General features: G+C 43.0%; 1 protein-coding gene across 1 annotated transcript in view; it reads left to right on the top strand.

The window, feature by feature from the left end:
- The window catches only part of PHF21B (PHD finger protein 21B), a 208,163-nt gene that overhangs the window by 94,863 nt on the left and 94,401 nt on the right, over window positions 1-18,899 (top strand). Inside the window, exon 6 of the mRNA XM_024204428.1 lies at window positions 7,423-7,433. Coding sequence (XP_024060196.1) covers window positions 7,423-7,433 — 11 coding nt within the window. The remainder of the gene's footprint in view (window positions 1-7,422; window positions 7,434-18,899) is intronic.

Genomic DNA, 18,899 nt, shown 5'->3' with positions numbered 1-18,899 from the left:
GATGGGATCGGGAAAGTGGTGTTACTGTGTTTTGATTTGATGTTAAATGTAGGAAGTTTTGGCCCCACAACTTGATCTGATTGAGTGAGTACACCTTGTATGTGAGTCCTAGCATGGATTTAAGATGGAACTAGTATTGCTATGCATGTTGCCCTGTTACATTGATGAGGCACTAAGTGAGCAGATTGTTCCCTCTATGTTGGCCCCATGGCCTTTATCAGAGGACACAGGCATTTCCGGTTTTTGGCTATGATCGAGAATTTGGCCAGTTTTTTTTCCATCCCTACAAAATCTCCTCTTCTCCACTCAGAGGACTGATTTCATTGATATATCTCCTTTCACAGAGGGTTTTGACCAGTGCTGTGTATAGTCAGGTTCATGGGTCTAAACTGAGAGGTTGTTATGCCTGTCTGTGTACACACAATAATTTTTGCTCTCCAAATTCACCACCCAGCACAGACAAATTAAACTTTTATCTTGATTCTGTACTTCTCTCATGTGAGCTATAATTTGCTGCTGCTTTCTTCACCACTGCTGAGATTTTAAGCTTTATAAATTTAAAGATGGCCAGTGGCCCTGTATAGCTTATTTTAGAGCAGACATTGAGAAATAATGAAAGCAGATTGCCGAATGAAAAGGAGCAAAGTGGCTTGACCTGTTTGTTCTAAGGAGAACACTGACAATTCACTAGCTGACGTCTAACCAGTGCCTAATAGTATAATAATATTAATATCTTCACCTCCATAAATTTACTTTACACACTTGTACTGTTGTTCTATTTCCTTTCCTCACTGCATTTCAACATTTGGCTTGATAGCGTTAGGGATTGTTTATTTTGTGTCACAACTCCCAAATCTATTTTCTGCTTTCTTTTCTACATCACCTTTCCATTTACCTGATATTCACTCTTCGAATTCTTTGCTCCTGGTCTTATTTTGTATTTATTTGTGCTGAACTCCAATAGCTGTGTTTAGCCCATATCCTTAAACGATCTCAATCTTTCTGCAACTGATTGCATTGGTGTTCATTTCTTGCATCTCTCACTTCAGTGCAAGTTCTTTGTAGCTTGATCAGGAAATCTCAGTCTTCTCTGTTAAGTCTGCTTGTGTTAAGCTTGTATTAGCTTGCAGTTGTCCCCCATTATTAGAGAGCCTAAAACTAAAATGTACTTTCATCCTGATTAGACCTGCTGTTACCCTAGTTTTTCATTATTCTGGTTTATTAACATTGGAAGGCCTGAGAAAAGTGCAGTAAGACAATAGAGGACCTTGTAATGTGATGACTCGGATGCAGACACAGCAGGCAGAGCTGCAGAAGATTAGAAATGGTAATACTTGTAATTAGAAATTCTGCAGTCAAGAAATGTTAGTTAGGAACTCATCAGCGGAATCTAAGTACACAGATTAGTCTATATGGTGTGGAAATAATTAAGTCAAGCCAAGTGTTTCACCATAAGGCTACCTCTGGAATCGGACGATGGGATCAATCCATGTTTCAAATTCTAGAGTACAACCACAGAAGCCCTCAGCACCCATTGGTACATGTGGGTATGCCCCAAAATATAGTATGTGACTGCTCAGTTCCTCCTATAGCATTCCTGAATGGAGTACAGAGCTTCCAAAAGGTAGTTCTCCTGGGACTGAAATCACATGGTCAGTCAGTCCCCCTATATATAATCCAAAAGGCAGAGCATGAAAAGCACTAGGGGAGGGACACAAAGGTGGGGCATGTGACCTTCCCACGTGACCACCCACGTGACTCCTCCCCGCCCTGCGCTGTTCCCGTTCCCTCCCCATGATCCACATCCATCCCACGTTACCGAGGATGGGGGGCTTTGTCCTCCTCCCGCTGTGCCAGACTTCTGCTGTACAGACCTCAGGCAGGAGGACTCAGGAGACGCAGCTGCATAGAAAGGCCGGGCTGGGGGCGGTAGAGCTGCACCGGAGGAACTGCTGGTGTGTGGCCACCCAGCAGCCCCACGTTCTGCTCCTTTTGCAGCTGCGGTTCCCGGGAGATTCCAATGAAGTCAATGGGAGTTTGGCCATTGACATTAATAAGAGCAGATTTGGGCTTTTAGATTTTAAAAGAGCAACGTTACAGTGTATTCTTCAAAACAGGATTGTCTTTCTATGCATGTTGGAAACTAACCTGTACATTTGATATGCCAAGTACTTTTGTAGATGGATGGAAATATTTAAAGACCCTGGACACCTTAGATTGCATCAATAAGCTTAAAGATAATAAAACAATTTAATTTAGCAAGTTTACATTAAAAAGCTCTACCTTTCTTAAAACATTGGAAATTCAGGCTATTAGTTAGAAGTTTTGAAGAAAAGGGGGCAGAGTTGTTTTTTATTAGTCAAGCTACAAAAACATACCAATCATTTAAATTCAACTTCATAATCAATCTCTGAGCAATTTGTATTTGCATAAATGATGTATATTGATCTGAAAACTATGCTAAAGCATATCCAGAATCCATTACCAAGTTATATCCTGGTTTCACCTCCACTGTAGATCACTTTATTTTTAAGACTGTAATTGACATAATTAGAAGTATTGATTCAATTTCAAATGCAGCAAGTTAACTGTAAAAGTGCCAACAGGCTTTAAAAATAGTCAATCTACTGTTGCTTTGCTTGCATGGATGAATCTTAGTTTAGAGTGAACATTTTTTCTTCTTTCTGTGAAATTTTAAGTTGTATCTCTTATTTTGGATGTGCACTTTACATTGAAATAGTGATGTTCTTCACTTGCATGTTGTTTGTTTGGTGTCACAGAGTCCTGAAGGGGTCTGTGTATGGAAATGAATATCATAAAATAATTTCTGGTAGCATCTTGGAGGAGGTACCACAACTGAAAAAACATTTTTGGGTGAGCAAATGTCTTCAAGGTAGAAGATTCTGTGGGTATAAAATGAATCTTGAAAAATGGGGCAGCATGACCTTTTAGCTAGGACAAGGAGTTACATTTTGTACTGCTTTATAGCTAAAATCAGGCAGAAAATTCAAAGTAGTTATTTCCAGTATTAACCAACAAGCAAGTGTGTGTGTGTGCACGTACATGCGCAAGTGTGTACAGGGGCGGGGGCGAGTGATACATAGTGATGCTTGCGTAAGTGCAAAAACCTATCAATCACACACAAAGGTCTCCATAGCAGAATCAAGGGCCTTGAGTTTACAGTTTAAAAAAAGCTTCTCTGTAAGAAGTCTTTTAATTAACACATTGATTACTCAATTCTTCTTTTGAAGCTGTAGCACAGCAACACTCTTCTTTCACATAAAGCTTTTGAAAAGTTCACTTGATGGCAGTTCTATGTAGTACTTAAAAAGAATGGAAGAAACAGGCAATGCTACTATAGATCTCCCTGGAGAAAATGCCCAATCAATTCATTCCGGCAGTGGAAACACAGTGTAGGTTCTTTCAGTGATGCTAAAACTACAAGAGCCGTTTTCAACTATATTTAGCACTCCAGGATCTTTTTTCCCCCTAGTACACTTAAGTAAAAATCTGAAGCTTACTTTCAACACATTATACGTTTCCAGTAAAATGTGCTGTTCCTTCTAAAAATACACTGGTGGAAGGGAACAGAACATTTAGTACCACTTAACATTAACTAAAAGTTGGCTATATACATAACACTACAAATATCTTTCTGAGGCTGTTGTTTGGAGCTGTTCATGTAGCAAGATGCACGTCTTAATAACAGTTCAGTGTGGGCTATATTAAACAAGTTTGTACCTTCTCGTGGGACTAGGTTTAAAATTAGTGAATGGTGCTGAGGTAGAGAGAGAGAGAGAACTTGACTTATGTATAGTTATCACTGGTGTATAGACCCTTGTTTTGTAATGTTATTGTATATGACATTTTGCTAGGTGTGACATTTTGAGGCTTCTCTGCCTTTTTTTTCTTGCTAGATTTAGACCGTGTGTACTGCCCTGACACCCTTTAAAATCAGATACTGTTTTTTTATAATTGTAAGTGGTCTCCAAAGAAAGATTAAGAAGGACATTAGATATTGCTTTGTCTGTGGTTTGACTCCTGTTTTCTTGGAATTGAGTATATATTAAAACAATGTAGCATGAAAGCTGCTCTTGGTAGCTCTGCCTTTCATTATTTCTAGTATTGTATTTCGGTGCTTTGGATGCTGCATTTAAAAACACACGATCCTCTTCATGGAGATTACAGATCCCATGTACATTTTGCAACAGAAGGTTGTTTGGTCCTTGACCATATTTCTTCTCCTCACACTGTTGTGAAGCTATATCTGTATACCTGGCTTTTGCCATCTGCTCCAGAAGGGGCTCCAGTTCAGTGAGGTGACTATAAATTGGGCTAAATCCTGAAGTTCTTGCTAGATTGTACTTAGTTCTTTCTCAGCCAAAGCTGAGGCACTCTGATACCATGGTGATGAGCACAGTATAAAATCCTAGTCAGACAGATATGTTTGATCCGATGACATCAATGGAAGTTCTTCTTCGAGTGCTCGTTCATGTCCATTCCAATCGGCTGTGTGCGCGCGCACGTGCAAAGTGGCCGGAAGATTTTTCCCCTAGCAGCATCCGTCGGGCCGGCCTGGGCGCCCCCTGGAGTCGCACCTTCATGGCACTCAATATAGCACCCTGCCGACCCACCACCCCTTCAGTTCCTTCTTACCGCCAGTGATGGCTGGAACTTCCCTTAGCCCTTGCTTAGCAAGCGCGTTCTATAGTTACCTGTATATAGTTACCTTAGTATCCGTTATTAGTATTAGAGTTCTTAGTATACAGTTGTTGGGGGGTCCCCCCCCATTCTGCCTCCCCGGAGCTGTGGTATGCCACGGTCCCTGGGGTTTAAAAACTGTCTGGCCTGCGTGTAGCTTGATTTAGGGTGTACTGATAATATTAATTTGGATAATATGGGAATTTAATTTATTAATTTATTTTTTATTTATAATTATTATCATCAATATTAATTAGTATGGGTTTTAGGCTCGCCAATCTGTTTGATCAGAAGATAAAAGTTCTTGTCCTGAATCAGGCTTCACAGAATTTACAAAGGACCCTTGGGGGTATGACAGGAAGCTCACTTCAGACAGATATAGTCTTAAAGACTTTTTATTAAAATCAATAATAGTAAGTAAATGGTAAAATACCCAGAGTTATAAAGTTACAGTTGCATTACTGCTATTCAAAAGATACATATGATAATATAGCATTATATGCAACAAAGCTTTAGTTAATATACTCACAACCTTCCTTGATAACCTGGTGGTAAGAGACACAGGAACAGCCTTGCGGTTCAGGTTTCTCAATTCTTGAATGAGGGATGCAGTGCTTAGAAAATGCTAAGAGCTATCAAAGCTGACTAGGGTTTACTTGACTAACTTACATTTAAAATCAAAACCTAATAAAAAAAAAATAAAACTTAGGGAAACCAAGCTTAGCCTAGTTCCTTTGAAACTTAAAGTTTAAGAAGAACAAGTATAGCCTACTGATAGTAGCAGTCATCGTAGATAGATAGATGGAGGAAGTAAGTGAGAATAGAGTAAAGTGAGACTGGAGATGGAGCAAAGTGAGAAATGCAGTACTCTATTGAGGTGGGTCACTTCTTTTATAGGGCAAATGCTGGAAATCCTTCCTTTTATGCCCAAATTTCATTCCTCACCCACAGAAATGTTAGGGTACACTTACCCCATAGGCTAATATGTATGTGCATATTGATGATCGGTATGTACGCACATCAGTCTCTTGTGGTGTACTTGTTAAGTCTGTGGGTACAACATTGAAAAATCCCCTATGCCATTCTCCATTGTCTATTGGTCTAAAAAGGTCATAGGCGTAGGTACTTTTCTATTTCGATAACAAGGTATAGGTCAACTTTGCTTTCTGGGTAAAAGGGAACAGGATATAGATATGCTAACTTTGCTTTAACTTAACATGCAGGGTTTTGTCCTGTTGGTTTCTTGCATTACAGCCAAACTTATTTTTAATATAAATCTATAAACCTATTACAATACTTAAACTATAAGAAAAAAAAAATATATATATATATATAAAAGCAAGCAGGTTAGTCCTATAGGCTACATGCGCGAAGCGCAATACATACTTTTAGTGTTTACGGTGCCTAGGGGAGGGCCACCAAAAGGATCGCTGTAAGATGTGCCGCGAGTTCCACCCTAGAACTCTTAAAGAAAGGGAACAGCGGCTTAAGGTAGTCCTCATGGAGGCAGCCCTATGCCCCCACTCCGACCCGGGCTCAGGGGACCCGGCTCCTAACACTTCGTCCTCAATGCGGAGCGCCCCGGCACTGTCATCAAGCTCGGCGCCAAGAAAGGACTCGTCCCGAGACGCTCGGTGCTGACACGGCACCTCACGAAGCCTGGCTGAGAGCAGGCACTGATCCCACTCACGGGTGCCTCAGAAGAAAAAGAAAAGCCGCTCCCCTCTGTCTAAATCCAGAGAAGTGATTCCCCAGGAGGGCTACAGTTCCAGATCTCCTACTGGGGAGGGAAGAACCTCCAACACTGGTGGACCCACCCTGTCCCCCTGGTGCAGTCAAGAGGGAAGCCAGCTATGATGTCCAGGCACTCCCCCTCTCCATGTCCCTTGCCACCGGTCCACTCGGACAGAAAGCCTACCTGCTCCATGAGCTCTCGATGCTTGAGGCACCGAGGCTCAGTTCCTCCATGGTCTTCAGTCTCTGAGACCTCGGAGTCAGAGTCCGACTCCTATCGCTCCAGGAGAAGCAGGAGCCGCAGATCGAGGTCTGGTAGAGACAGGAGAGAACCCCAGGCAGGGCCTCCACAGTGGCAGAACCCACCACAGTGGCCCTTCTGGACCCCCTGGGCCTTTCACCAAGGACAGGGAGGGACCCAAGGTCACCGCTCCGCAGCGTCTTCTGTGGCCTCAACCACCTTTATCCCACCATCGACACTACGCATCTTCCCTCAGAGCCTGTCCACACACCAATGCCTCTGACAGTGGCACCATCATCGACTCCGGCACTGGATTCGGCACCGACACCGGCACTGCCCTTGGCAACGTCCTTGGCACCGTTCACACGCCCGACTTCCATGCCGGCATTGTTGTCGATGTCGACTACGGCGCAGGCACCAACGGCCCCGGCGCCGATGTCGGCAACGGGCTCTCCCTCTTTGTCGGCGCAGACAAGCGGATCGGCACCAGCTCCATCGATAGTTCCTCCCATCATACTGATGACGTCGCCAACACTTGGTCCAGCGTCTGCAGCCCCAGCACCGTCAAACGCACCACTGGCACTGACATTGCCCCAAGAGTCTAGGGACCCCCTGGGGGCAGATGGCAGGGAGCATCCACTCCTTATAAGCGCTTCCTTTTCTTCATCACTTGATGAAGCATTGGCGGGTACAGCCGTAGCCCCAGTGCTCAAGGACAACAAGGTGCTGCAGCAGTTGCTGCGCAGGGCTGCTCAGGGTCTGGGCATTAAGGCCGAGGAGTTAGTCGAGGAGGCTGATCCCATGGTGGACATCCTTGCCCCCCTCAGGACCTTCCTGGATTGCTCTTCCACTCATTAAAATCATTGCGGACACCACCAAGACCAAGTGGCAGACCCCAGCTTTCTTTCCGCCCACTGCCAAGTGCAATGAGAGGCGTTATTTCATGCCCTCCAGGGGGTTCGAACATTTATACTCCCATCCACCCCCTGACTCTCTTGTTGTGGACACTGCTAACCAGCGTGAGAGACAGGGCTTCCAAGGGCCCTCCCCAAAAAACAGGGAGGCTAAGAATCTAGACCTTGTTGGGAGAAAGGTCTATTCCACAGGGGGTCTGCAGTTCCGTATCTCGAACCAACAGGCCATCGTCAGCAGGTACTTGTATAACACCTGTGCGGCGATGGCCAAATTTACAGAGCTCCTCCCATCAGACTCCCGAACCGAGTTTTCAGCCTTGGTGGAGGAGGAGAAGCTAGTTTCCTGGGCTTCCCTCTGGGCCGCATTGGACACTGCAGATGCTGTAAATAGGGTCATGGCGACAGGGTAGGGGATCCTGGCAGGGAGCAGAGACTCCACTCTCTGGATGTCCGCAGGGCACTGGCCTTTTACATCGAGAGAACGAAACCATTCAGAAAATCGGTACAGTTGTTCATGGCAGTGGCGGACAGGATGAAAGGTCAGCCAGTTTCATCCCAACACATCTCGTCATGGATAGTGTCCTGTATCTGTGAGTGCTACGACCTGGCAGGTGTTCCCGCATCTCCGATCACTGCGCACTCCACCAGGACACAGGCTTCATCTACAGCGTTCCTGGCTCAGGTTCCCGCCCAGGAAATCTGCAGAGTGGCGACGTGGTCCTCCATATACACTTTCGCTGCTCATTATGTGATTACCCAGCAGGCGAGAGATGATACGACCTTCGGACGAGCAGTACTCCAATCAGTGGACAGCTCCGACTCCACCTCCTGAACTTGGCTTGAGAGTCACCTGATTGGAATGGACATGAACAAGCACTCAAAGAAGAAAAAACGGTTACTCGCTTCTTGTAACTGATCTTCAAGATGTGTTGTTCATGTCCATTCCAATACCCACCCTCCTACCCCTCTGTTGGAGTAGCCGGCAAGAAGGAACTGAAGGGGTGGCAGGTCAGCAGGGTCCTATATATTGAGCGCCATGAAGGCATGACTCCAGGGGGCGCCCAGGTTGGCCCGACGGATGCTGCTAGGGGAAAAATCTTCCTGCCACCGTGCATGTGCATGCGCACACACCTGATTGGAATGGGCATGAATAACACATCTCGAAGAACAGCAGTTACGAGAAGTGAGTAACCCTTTTGGGGTTTTTTTGACAGAATAGGAATGTCAAGAATTTGCCCATAGTTTATAAAGTGTTTTTGGAGCCTTTGGGATGACGGATATTATAGAAATATAAAATATTGCCATGGGAAGTCTTTGTTTACTCCAGAGACCAGTATTTTAACTTTTAAAATATCAGCCCAATTTTAAAAACAAAAATACCCAACTCCAGTTTCAAAGAGCTATTCTTTATCCTTTTAATGCTATTATTGAAGATTCTTTAGGAAGAAATTAGTACTTGAAAATCAGTTGGGGAAAAGACATCCTTTGAGGAGGAGTTGTTATTACCTAATATATTGTGCCTAAAGGCCCCAGTGCAGTCATGAGACCCCACTATATGCATGTATAAGACAAAGACCATCCTTGTCCTAACTAGAGATAGTGGGCTGGTCCAGGTCAGCATATGTAAATTTGTCTCTATGATTCCATTATATGATGCATGTTTATAGTGTTTGGACTTGTCTGTACTTGAAAGTTAATTCGGATTAAGGTAGGGTGTGAATTTAGAGAACAATACCTATTCCTAAATAGCTCCATGTGTGTACACTTTTATTCTGGAGTCCATTTTGTTGATTCAGCTAAATCTTACACGCACGCACACACACACAAAAATTGCAGCACTGAAATAATAAATCCACTATAAACTCCAACAATAGAACTAAACTCATACTGGCATATGTATTAGCTTTACAAACTTCCATTTTGAATGGCATAAAAACGAATCCTGTACTGTCGAACGTAAACATCAGCAGAGACGGGACATGGCAGTTCCAACTGCCATGGTGCGAAGTAGTTGTCAGCTCTGTCTAATGCCCTTTGGATGATCACATGGTAGAGGATTACAGGTACAAAAAAGGAGCTATTTCAGTCCCTATCCAGTTGCAGTCAGTGCAAAACTCTGTAGACTTCAGTGGGAGCAGGATTAGTCCCTATACGAGGATGAGACCTATTAAGTGCTTTAATTGATTACAACCTGACAATTCTGCAGAAGTTCAGTATTTCCTTGCAATGATTTAATTTGTTTAAATGTCACCTGTATAAATGGCAGGGGCTATTGGTTTCTTGACAGTGTTGTTGGCACTTTATCAAAGTCAGATGTAGCATGGACTTGCCTAGCAAAATTAAGAGTTGTGAAAGGTGGAGCTGGCACATGAAATGTTACCTTATTGTATAGTTAAGAAATTTCCTTCACTATGTTACTTAATCCCAATTTAGACGAAGAAGGGTCTTAAGACATAGCAGCTGTACAGGAGACGCTTGTTTGCAGCAACACTTTGTAAGAGCAACCACTGCTTATGAGCAACATTTCCCCTGGGAACACTTTTCCTACTGTGAATTGTCAACACTCCCCAATACAGCCACAGCCGCTTAGGAGCAACATAGCAAAAGGACACCGATATGTTGCTACTTATGAGTGTCTGCTGTACTAAAAGTTTACTTGTCAGAGTTCATGACCCATGTAGACAAAATAAGATACTAAGTTTCTGCCTTCTACTACTACCAGAAGCAAAGAGAGACCATGCAAAGCAGAGGCACCTCAGAAAATTTTTCCATGGTACATGGTGTCTATCCCTTTGGGGCCATCTCCACTGCAGCTGCTGACCCCCCAGCACCTCACCTGCTGAGTCCATGCCATGTTTACTCCCCACCATCCAGCCTGACCTGCCCAGGTGCAATGTCACTACGCATCCCTGAAAGGGGACACAGGCTACTGGATGCAGGATGGGGCCTGGCAGGCCCCCAGGAGGGAGCCCAGAGCAGGAGCTGGCCCTATGGCAGCAGCCAGGAACAGCAATGCTGGCCACCCCACCTACAACTGTGCCCCCTCAGGTTTGGCTCCATGGCCCCTAAGTCATGATGGGGGACCAGCATTGATGAGTGATGTGACCTGGTGCATGGGGATCGCAACACCACTCATTTCATGTTGGCCCTCTGGCCCCTCCTTTATGACAGAGGGCCATCAGGGCCATACCTGAGTGGGACAGTGGAACAGCCAGTGCTGCTCCTCCTCACAACTGCCAATAGTACACACTGTGCATAATGTGCATATGGCAGTGGGTGCCACTGCCATGAGATTTGGACCAGGTCCCAGACAAGGGTCAACAAAAAACCAGAGGGATATCTCCTAAGCTTTTGCCAAGCTGGTCTCTTTATCTCAGTCTCAACTCAGACTGCACATTTTCAGAGAATGATTCACAGTGTGGTCGATTCCAGTTTCTTCAGGGTACAGAAAGCAAAGCATCCATTTCATTACAGGTGGCCCCTTTTCTTTCTTCATCCCACCAGACTCCTTTGCTTGCTTTCTCTTTCTTCTTCACTCAATCTGAGCTAAAATCAGCACAGAGATCAATGAGACAAAATATAGATAATTCCGGTATTTGAGTGTAGGAAGGGATATGGCATGAGATGCCAAAAAGAATAAGACAGTTTTCTGTAAAATTCTTACTCCTTCACTGATTTATTTTGGTTGGTCTTGATCCTCCTTCCTAGTACAATCCTTTTCAGAATAGTGCAGCTGTTTTCTTGTTGACTCTTGGTATTTGCTTTTTTCCCTCCTCCTTCATCAACCAGTATTGTACCCATCCTCCTCCTCTTCCTGTCCAAGAGCACAAGGGAACCAAGAGCGGAATGGAGCATTTTCTTTCTAAAAAGTGATCCTGTAAAAAATTATCTCTTGAAGTTCCGCGCTTATTGTCTCTCACGGTATGTCTACACTGCAATTCAACAGCCCCATAGCCTGAGCCCCGCAAGCCCAAATCTGCTGGCACGGGCCTGCCATGGGTGTTTAATTGCAGTGTAAACATAGCGTCAGGGACTCAAGATCAAATCTGCTCAGTTTGCAGTTGAAAAGAGGTTTTTCCTAACTGCCAGCACCCTCAAATACATCCTTCTTTCTGAAAATGAAGCTGGTTGGTTTTGTTTTTTTGGCTCACATATCAGCCACAATAACGGTTCTACATTTGGAACCTGGATAAGAGCTTCAGCACAAACTTAAAAAAAAAAAATCCAGTTCACTCTCCCCAGCTGTATTGGTTCTGCAGTGCTAAGCGGAATAAAGAGTAGGAAATGCTTATATTTGAAGTAAAGTAATCGTGTTGTACTCTAAATGTACCTAGAGGGTAGATTTTTTTGATTAAGAAGGCACTGTTTTTGTCTAGTCACTTTTTCTGACCATGACAACACTATAAACACAGTTTCGTTTAGTTCAGTGGTTCCCAAACTTTAACAACCTGTGAACCCCTTTCACCAAAAGCAGTGATCTTGGATATATAAAATTTGTTTTTATGACATGCTTATTACACACTATTTATTATTAAGTGTCCCTGGCCTCTGTTTGCCAGAAGCTGGGAATGAGCGAAAGGGGATGGATCACTTGATGATTACCTGTTCTGTTCATTCCCTCTGGGGCACCTGGCACTGGCCACTGTCGGAAGACAGGATACTGGGCTAGATGGACCCTTGGTCTGACCCAGTAGGGCCATTCTTATGTTCTTATTTATCATTATAGTATTTTGATTACATTATGAAAATGGCAACACTCTTCCAAGATCTCACTTTCATAGCTTGTATCGCTTTGAATAAGCCTATTATAAGACAAGGCTCCTATGTTTCATCAAGGAGTATCAAGATGTGAAACAGCATGAAGGTATTTAAGAAGGCAACTCCAAGAGTTCCTCCTACGCAAGCATTCAGGTCTTGAGCAGTCCAGGCAAACAACGCACGTTACAATAAAGCTTAAACTTGTTCGTCATAATAATTTTAAAAACAATACTAGCTGCCTATTTAATTTTAAAAACAGCAAAAAATATCCACCTCCCTTTCCATTTCTTATAAGGAGTCTTGAAGTTTAAATCTCCTCAGTGTGATAGATATGCTTGCTTTGATCCTCTTAGCTCTTGGAAGTCCAGGGGCTCCGGGCTGCTGGCCCCTTGCTGTCTGGGGTCCCTAGGGACAGCTCTGTCCGCCATTAGGAACTTTTTTCCCGAGAATCCCCTGTAATATTTCACGAACCCCCAGGGGTTCACAAACCCCAGTTTGGGAACCACTGGTTTAGTTGTAGGGTATGTCTGCCCTTTAGCGCCCCCTGTAGATATTTGGGCTTGGGCTGGGACCCCACAAGGGGGGAGGGGTCCCCCTCAAACATCTACATCACAGTTTTACAGTCCTACAACCAGAACCCTGTGAGCTCAAGTTAGTTGACCTGAGCCAGCCATGGGTGTTTAATTGAATTGTATACAATACCTTAAGTCACAATCAATCCTTCAATACTAACTCTGGGACACCAGGCACAAAGCTCCCATTAATGTCCATGGCAGGTTCTATGCATGGAACAAAAGGAGAATATACCACTGAGTTATGAATTGTATATCACAATTGCTTCATTATAATCACAAAGACTCATCAATAGTCTTTTCAGAATTTGTGGTGCTTTATAAAGATTACTATTTCTGTTAAACCATACCTGTTTTTGATAGGCCCTACTTAGTGGTATTTTCACCACCATAATGAATTTAATATTTTATAGTTCTGGGTATCTTGTGGCTAACTAATGTTGCCAGTTCTCATGATTTTATCACAAGTCTTGTAATGTTTGGTAGCTTGGGTTTTTTTTAAAGTCCAGCTGCTGGAATCAAGAGATTGCATGAGAATCTTCTGCTTTCATTTTCACAAAAATAAGTAAGTTTGTAGGTGTCATGGTGTGGAGAAAAGCTTGAAATGTGAAGCAAATGCAGCCTGGAGCCTCAGAAACCAGAAAGAAAACAATAAGCACCCCAAATTTATTGGATTACTTTTTTAATCCCATGATTTTAAAGCCAATCTTCTGATATCTTCTGATGGTCGGCACTATAGACGGAGAATTTATTATTGCTGGGAAGCAGAGATAACCATATAGCCAAATCTCTTATTAAATGGTTAAGTCCTCAGAGATAAAGGAAAGCCTCTTGATTGGTCCTGCTGAGTTTTCCATTTTCCAATTCTGCTCTACAGCCTAGTTTGATGTATTTAGTCATGTGTACAGTGCTTCTGCTTTTCCTCTCAAGCTTTTAGGATAGGATCATGGGAGGAAACCATCAAATGATCTTATTGTGTGCTCCCAAAACAGAGGTTTGGACAGGCAAAAAACTGTGAAGCTTTGGTTTAAAAATAATACATTTCTTTTATATCTAGTTTTAAGCACCCATTACCCAAAACAAAAGAATTAGACACTGTACATAAGGCAATTCAACAATTTTAGTAAAAGCTGGGCCCAATGAACCAGCAGCAAACCCCCAGCAAAGAAACCATTCCATTTTAGGTTTCAAGGAGGATGAAAAGTAGAAGTAGATGATGAAAGCATGGTGGAGTTGCCACCTTTTAGAGCTCAGGAGTAAACCCTCTTATTATGTCATTGTGCACCTCAGCCAGGTATCCAAAGGCGGGGGAAGTATATAGGACCCAAAATATTATCAACCCAGAAACTTTAAGTGCCTCCACCTGTCACATACCACCCTATAGATACATTATTAAACACCAGGCTGTGGGGTGACATGAAGATCTTTTGGCAGAGTGATGTGGTGCCATGTAACCAATCAGAATTTAGGTCCCTAGAGCATAGTCTGGCAAGATGTGACTCTCTGGTGGGCCTCCCTGGCAAATGGATGGAGTGGCATCCACTGATTCCAGAAAGAGATTCATCCAGCTCTGTTCCACTGGCAGGTCAAGATTCACCAATATGCCCCTACAGCTTTGCGGAGCATATTGATGAATCTGTCCCACCACCTTTAAAAAGGATCAGGTGGGCAGAAAGGGGGAAAAAGGAAAATGAAGGGAGGGAAAAAACAGAAGAAGAAACAAGACCCTATAGTAGGACTTGCTGCTATTTAAAAGTTCAGTTTTCCTCTGCCCTTTTAGTTTGTGCAAAGTTTATTGCGTAGCAGCACGGATATGTAAAAGATATCATTAGAGACCAATCATTAAAGGGGAGAGAGAGTGCAGTCGAGATGCTCTTTTAATAAAACTGTGTATGCGTGTGTATTAGCTGTGGGCTATATGGACTAGCTCTTTATGGAGAAACCCATTTTATTTCTCAATGGTTCCTGAGCTTTACGCTGGCATTTGGCTGTTTTTTGAAAAGAGAGAGTTGTGTTTTTTTTAATAAAATGTTTTATGCTATTCTTCTTGAGCTGATACACTTTTAAAATAGTCTGTGATTAGCAAAATCAAACCCTTAGTAGCAAATTGTGAAGGATTAAATCTGGGAACATATGTCTAGAAACAAAAGGTCATTATTGCTCACATTTCTTCTATTGTTGCAGATTTTGTTAATGTTTATCAATTTACTCCTCTGCTTTAGTTTTCAAATGTTTTAAACAGACAACTAGTTTTGGGATTTAAAAGAACTAAGTGTAACAGAAATTAACAAAACTTAACATGAATAGATATGTTTTTCTTGATGTTTTCTTTTAAAACATGTCAATGAAAATTAAAAAAAAAAAAAAAAAGCAAATCCAACATGCCTGTACATTCCCAGAGGTGCTGGAAGCCCAAACACAACAGCACTGCATGGAAGTGTGACAAGGAAGTAAATTAGACTCTTGTTTATTGGTAATGAAGTAGTATTTATTTACTGTTTTCTTTATATTGTAGTAATCCTCAGAGATCCCAGTCACAATTGAGGCCTCACTGTGCTAGGCACTGTACAAACAGATGTGAAGATGCAGTCTCTGACATGAAGTGTTAGAGTCCAATCCTGCAACCATTGCTGGGGTGCAGGCTTAAAACCATGAATAGTTCCAGTGGCATGTGTGGGCCAGATCCTTGACTGGTGTAAATTGTCACAGCTCCATTTAAATCAAACACCTACTTGCGTGCATAACTTTATTCAGTCCTTAGCTTTCATGCTCAGTTCTTTAAACACATGCGAGTAGTCACACTGAGCCAGAGTGACTTCAGTGGAGCTATGACGATTGACACTATCTGAGGATCTGTTCAGTGTTTCCATTCACATGAGCACTGGAGGACTGAGCCCCAAGGCTTTCAAGGATCAGGACCTGAGACGACAGGTGGCACACAAAAGGTGGGGATAGATGGAATCAATCAAATATATATAATTTTGCATGCTATATAAAGAGAAACTCACCAGTAGTTTCGTTGCCTAGTGTGAAATGCAGACAGTTAATGCAGTGTTTCCAAATTTCCAAATCTAATGATATTTAGTTTTTTCTTAAAGCTCCAGCTGCTGGAGTCCTGTGATTGTGTAAGAAGCTCAGCTTTCTCATATTTGTATGTGCGTGTATATATAAATATGAAGTAATTTTCTAGCTTTCATGGTTGCAGAAATAAAATTGAAAATGTGACCTCTAAAGGCTCAAAACCCAAAAAACAGATAAAAATAACCCAATGTGTGTTATTTTTCAGACTTATGATTTCTAGATCAATCTCATGATTATTATGGGATTCATGATTTTTTAAAACTTTGATCTGGCAATACTCTATAAATGGTGAGAAGTAAATTTGATTACAAAAATACTTTTAGCTTGAATAATTGATGATACTATTAGTTGAACAGCTGAGGAATTTTTTCTATGAGTATTGTGTTGACGGTGTCCCTTTAAGGATTGTTTATAGTACTCTTGCATTGTAAGACAGTTGAATATTTCAAAATCTGGAACAAGGGAGGATTTGTAGAAAATCTTGTGTCTTTGGCCAATTAAATGGTACCTGGTGTCCCTGGAGTGGGAGCTATCAGCTTCATTCTCATCTCTCTTCTTAATGAATGAATAAAAGGGAAAAAAAAGATTTCACTAAAGAGCTGTAGACCTTGCACTGTGCTTCTTTACTCTAGTTGCAGAGCTCTATAGGTAACCAGCTTTAGAAAGCACATAGGTAGCAATGGAAATAATAGCAATTGATCTCTCAACAGTTCTATGCGTAAAAGAAATAATTGCACATATTCATTAAAATATTCACATAGTATAATCTAATTATGCAATTTAATCTCCCAATTTTTTTTAGATTTGCAAAAGTAATGCTCCTTTTACTTACACACACACACACACACACACACACACACACACACAAGGCATGGGGGAGGATTTCAATCTAGTTCTTCATTCACTCACTGGATCAGTTTGAAAGTAATCCCGGATGCTGATTTCCAGGATCAGAGAGACTGGTGGTCTATTTTGAGATTTGGACACTGGATACATTTTGTAACTCTCTTATTTTGAATAGTAACTTGTCTGCTGCGGCCCCTCATAGTTAGGGCCCTACCAAATTCACAGCCATGAAAAACGTGTCACAGACCGTGAAATCTGGTCTTTTGTGTGCTTTTACCCTATGCTTTACAGATTTCACAGAGGAGACCAACGTTTCTCATATTGGGGGTCCTGACTCAAAAGACTTGCAGGGGGATCACAAGGTTATCTTTTGGGGAGGGGGGTCGCAGTATTGCCACCCTTACTTCTGCGCTGCCTTCAGAGCTGGGCAACTGGAGGGCGGCAGATATTGGCCGGATGCCCAGCCCTGAAGGCAGCGCTCTGCCAGCAGCAGCATAGAAGTAAGGGTGGCAATATCAGACCATGCCACCCTTACTTCTTCATTGCTGCCTTCAGAGCTGGGCGGCTGGAGAGTAGCAGCTGCTGACTGAGGGCCCAGCTCTGCAGGCAGCAGCACAGAAGTATCAGAGTAGCAGCCGTGTTAGTCTGTATCCGCAAGAAGAACAGGAGTACTTGTGGCACCTTAGAGACTAACAAATTTATTAGAGCATAAGCTTTCGTGGGCTACAACCCACTTCTTCGGATGCATATTGAGTGAAACATATTGAGGAGATATATATACACACATACAGAGAGCATGAACAGGTGGGAGTTGTCTTACCAACTCTGAGAGGCCAATTAAGTAAGAGAAAAAAAACTTTTGAAGTGATAATCAAGGTAGCCAAGTACAGACAGTTTGATAAGAAGCAAGTGGCTCTCTTTGGCTGGGAACGGGGAACTGTGGCCAATGGGAGCTGCAGGGGCTGTGCTTGCAGGCAGGAGCAGTGCGCGGAGACCCCTGGCCTCCCCTGCCCCAGGGCATCAAGGGTGTGCTGGCTGCTTCTGGGAGTGGCCTGGGGCCAGGGCAGGCAGGGAGCCTGCCTTAGCCCCGCTGCGCCACTGGTCTTTTAGTGGCCGGAAATCGCAATCGACTATCAGAGGCTCAAAGATCGACCAGTCGATCATGATCTACCAGTAGGTGACCACTGGTCTAGTGATTCCTTCTGGCCTTAAAATGTATGAATGGGAGCAGGAGCAGGCCCCTGGTTTTTTGTTTGTGTTCCTCGTCTTTATTACCTACATGCTGTCTTGATACCCTTTACGTGGATGAAAATCCTTTTAGTTCTATCATGATCTATGGATACTCCTAGCATCAATAACTCTTCAAAGTCTCCTCACTGTGTCTGTCACTGGTACCTCCTGTTAGCAGCCAGTGCACCTACATTCTCCTGGTTTGTTCCCAGATTTTATTCTTACCTCAAAAGCTGTAAAGACACATTCTATGATAAGAGGAAAAGAGTCTCCGAAGACAGTTCACCAGTGAGCAATGCATCTTATCGAATGCTTAATATAATGACACAGGCATGCTTTCCTCTGACTCCGCTCATGATAAACTGTTCATTGGATATAGATTTAGTGTAACCATGAAAGGTTCTTTATTTATACACCATTAGTTAATAGAATCGGTTAACTTTACATTAGGCAGCAACAGCCCACAAGTGCAGGTCCGATTGTGCACTCCCTATGCTGGCAGAATTCCCACTGAAGTAATTGTCAGATGGCTTAACCAAGAGAATTTGACTCTCATGTGCATAGTGAGAAAGGTGCAAGGTAAAACTGCACAATGCTGTTGGTACTAGACTCCTAAGCTCCTTGAGCCGCATTCATCCCTACACCTGTGATGACACTGGTTCAGGTATTGAGAGGGCAGGCAGTGTGCTTCTCTGATTGGCTGTGGTGAGCTCATTTGGTCCCTGACACAGATTGAAGCAGCAACAAGTTGCAGCGGCCTGTATGAGCCCAGTATCCAGATTTATTATAGTTGCCCTTAGCTGACACACACACAGATGGTGT

This window comes from Terrapene carolina, unplaced genomic scaffold, assembly GCF_002925995.2.
Source record: "Terrapene carolina triunguis isolate 2854851 unplaced genomic scaffold, T_m_triunguis-2.0 Scaffold112, whole genome shotgun sequence".
NCBI classification, from domain to species: domain Eukaryota; kingdom Metazoa; phylum Chordata; order Testudines; family Emydidae; genus Terrapene; species Terrapene triunguis.
Note: the sequence above shows the minus strand (reverse complement) of the source record. Positions and strands in the feature narration are given on the sequence as shown.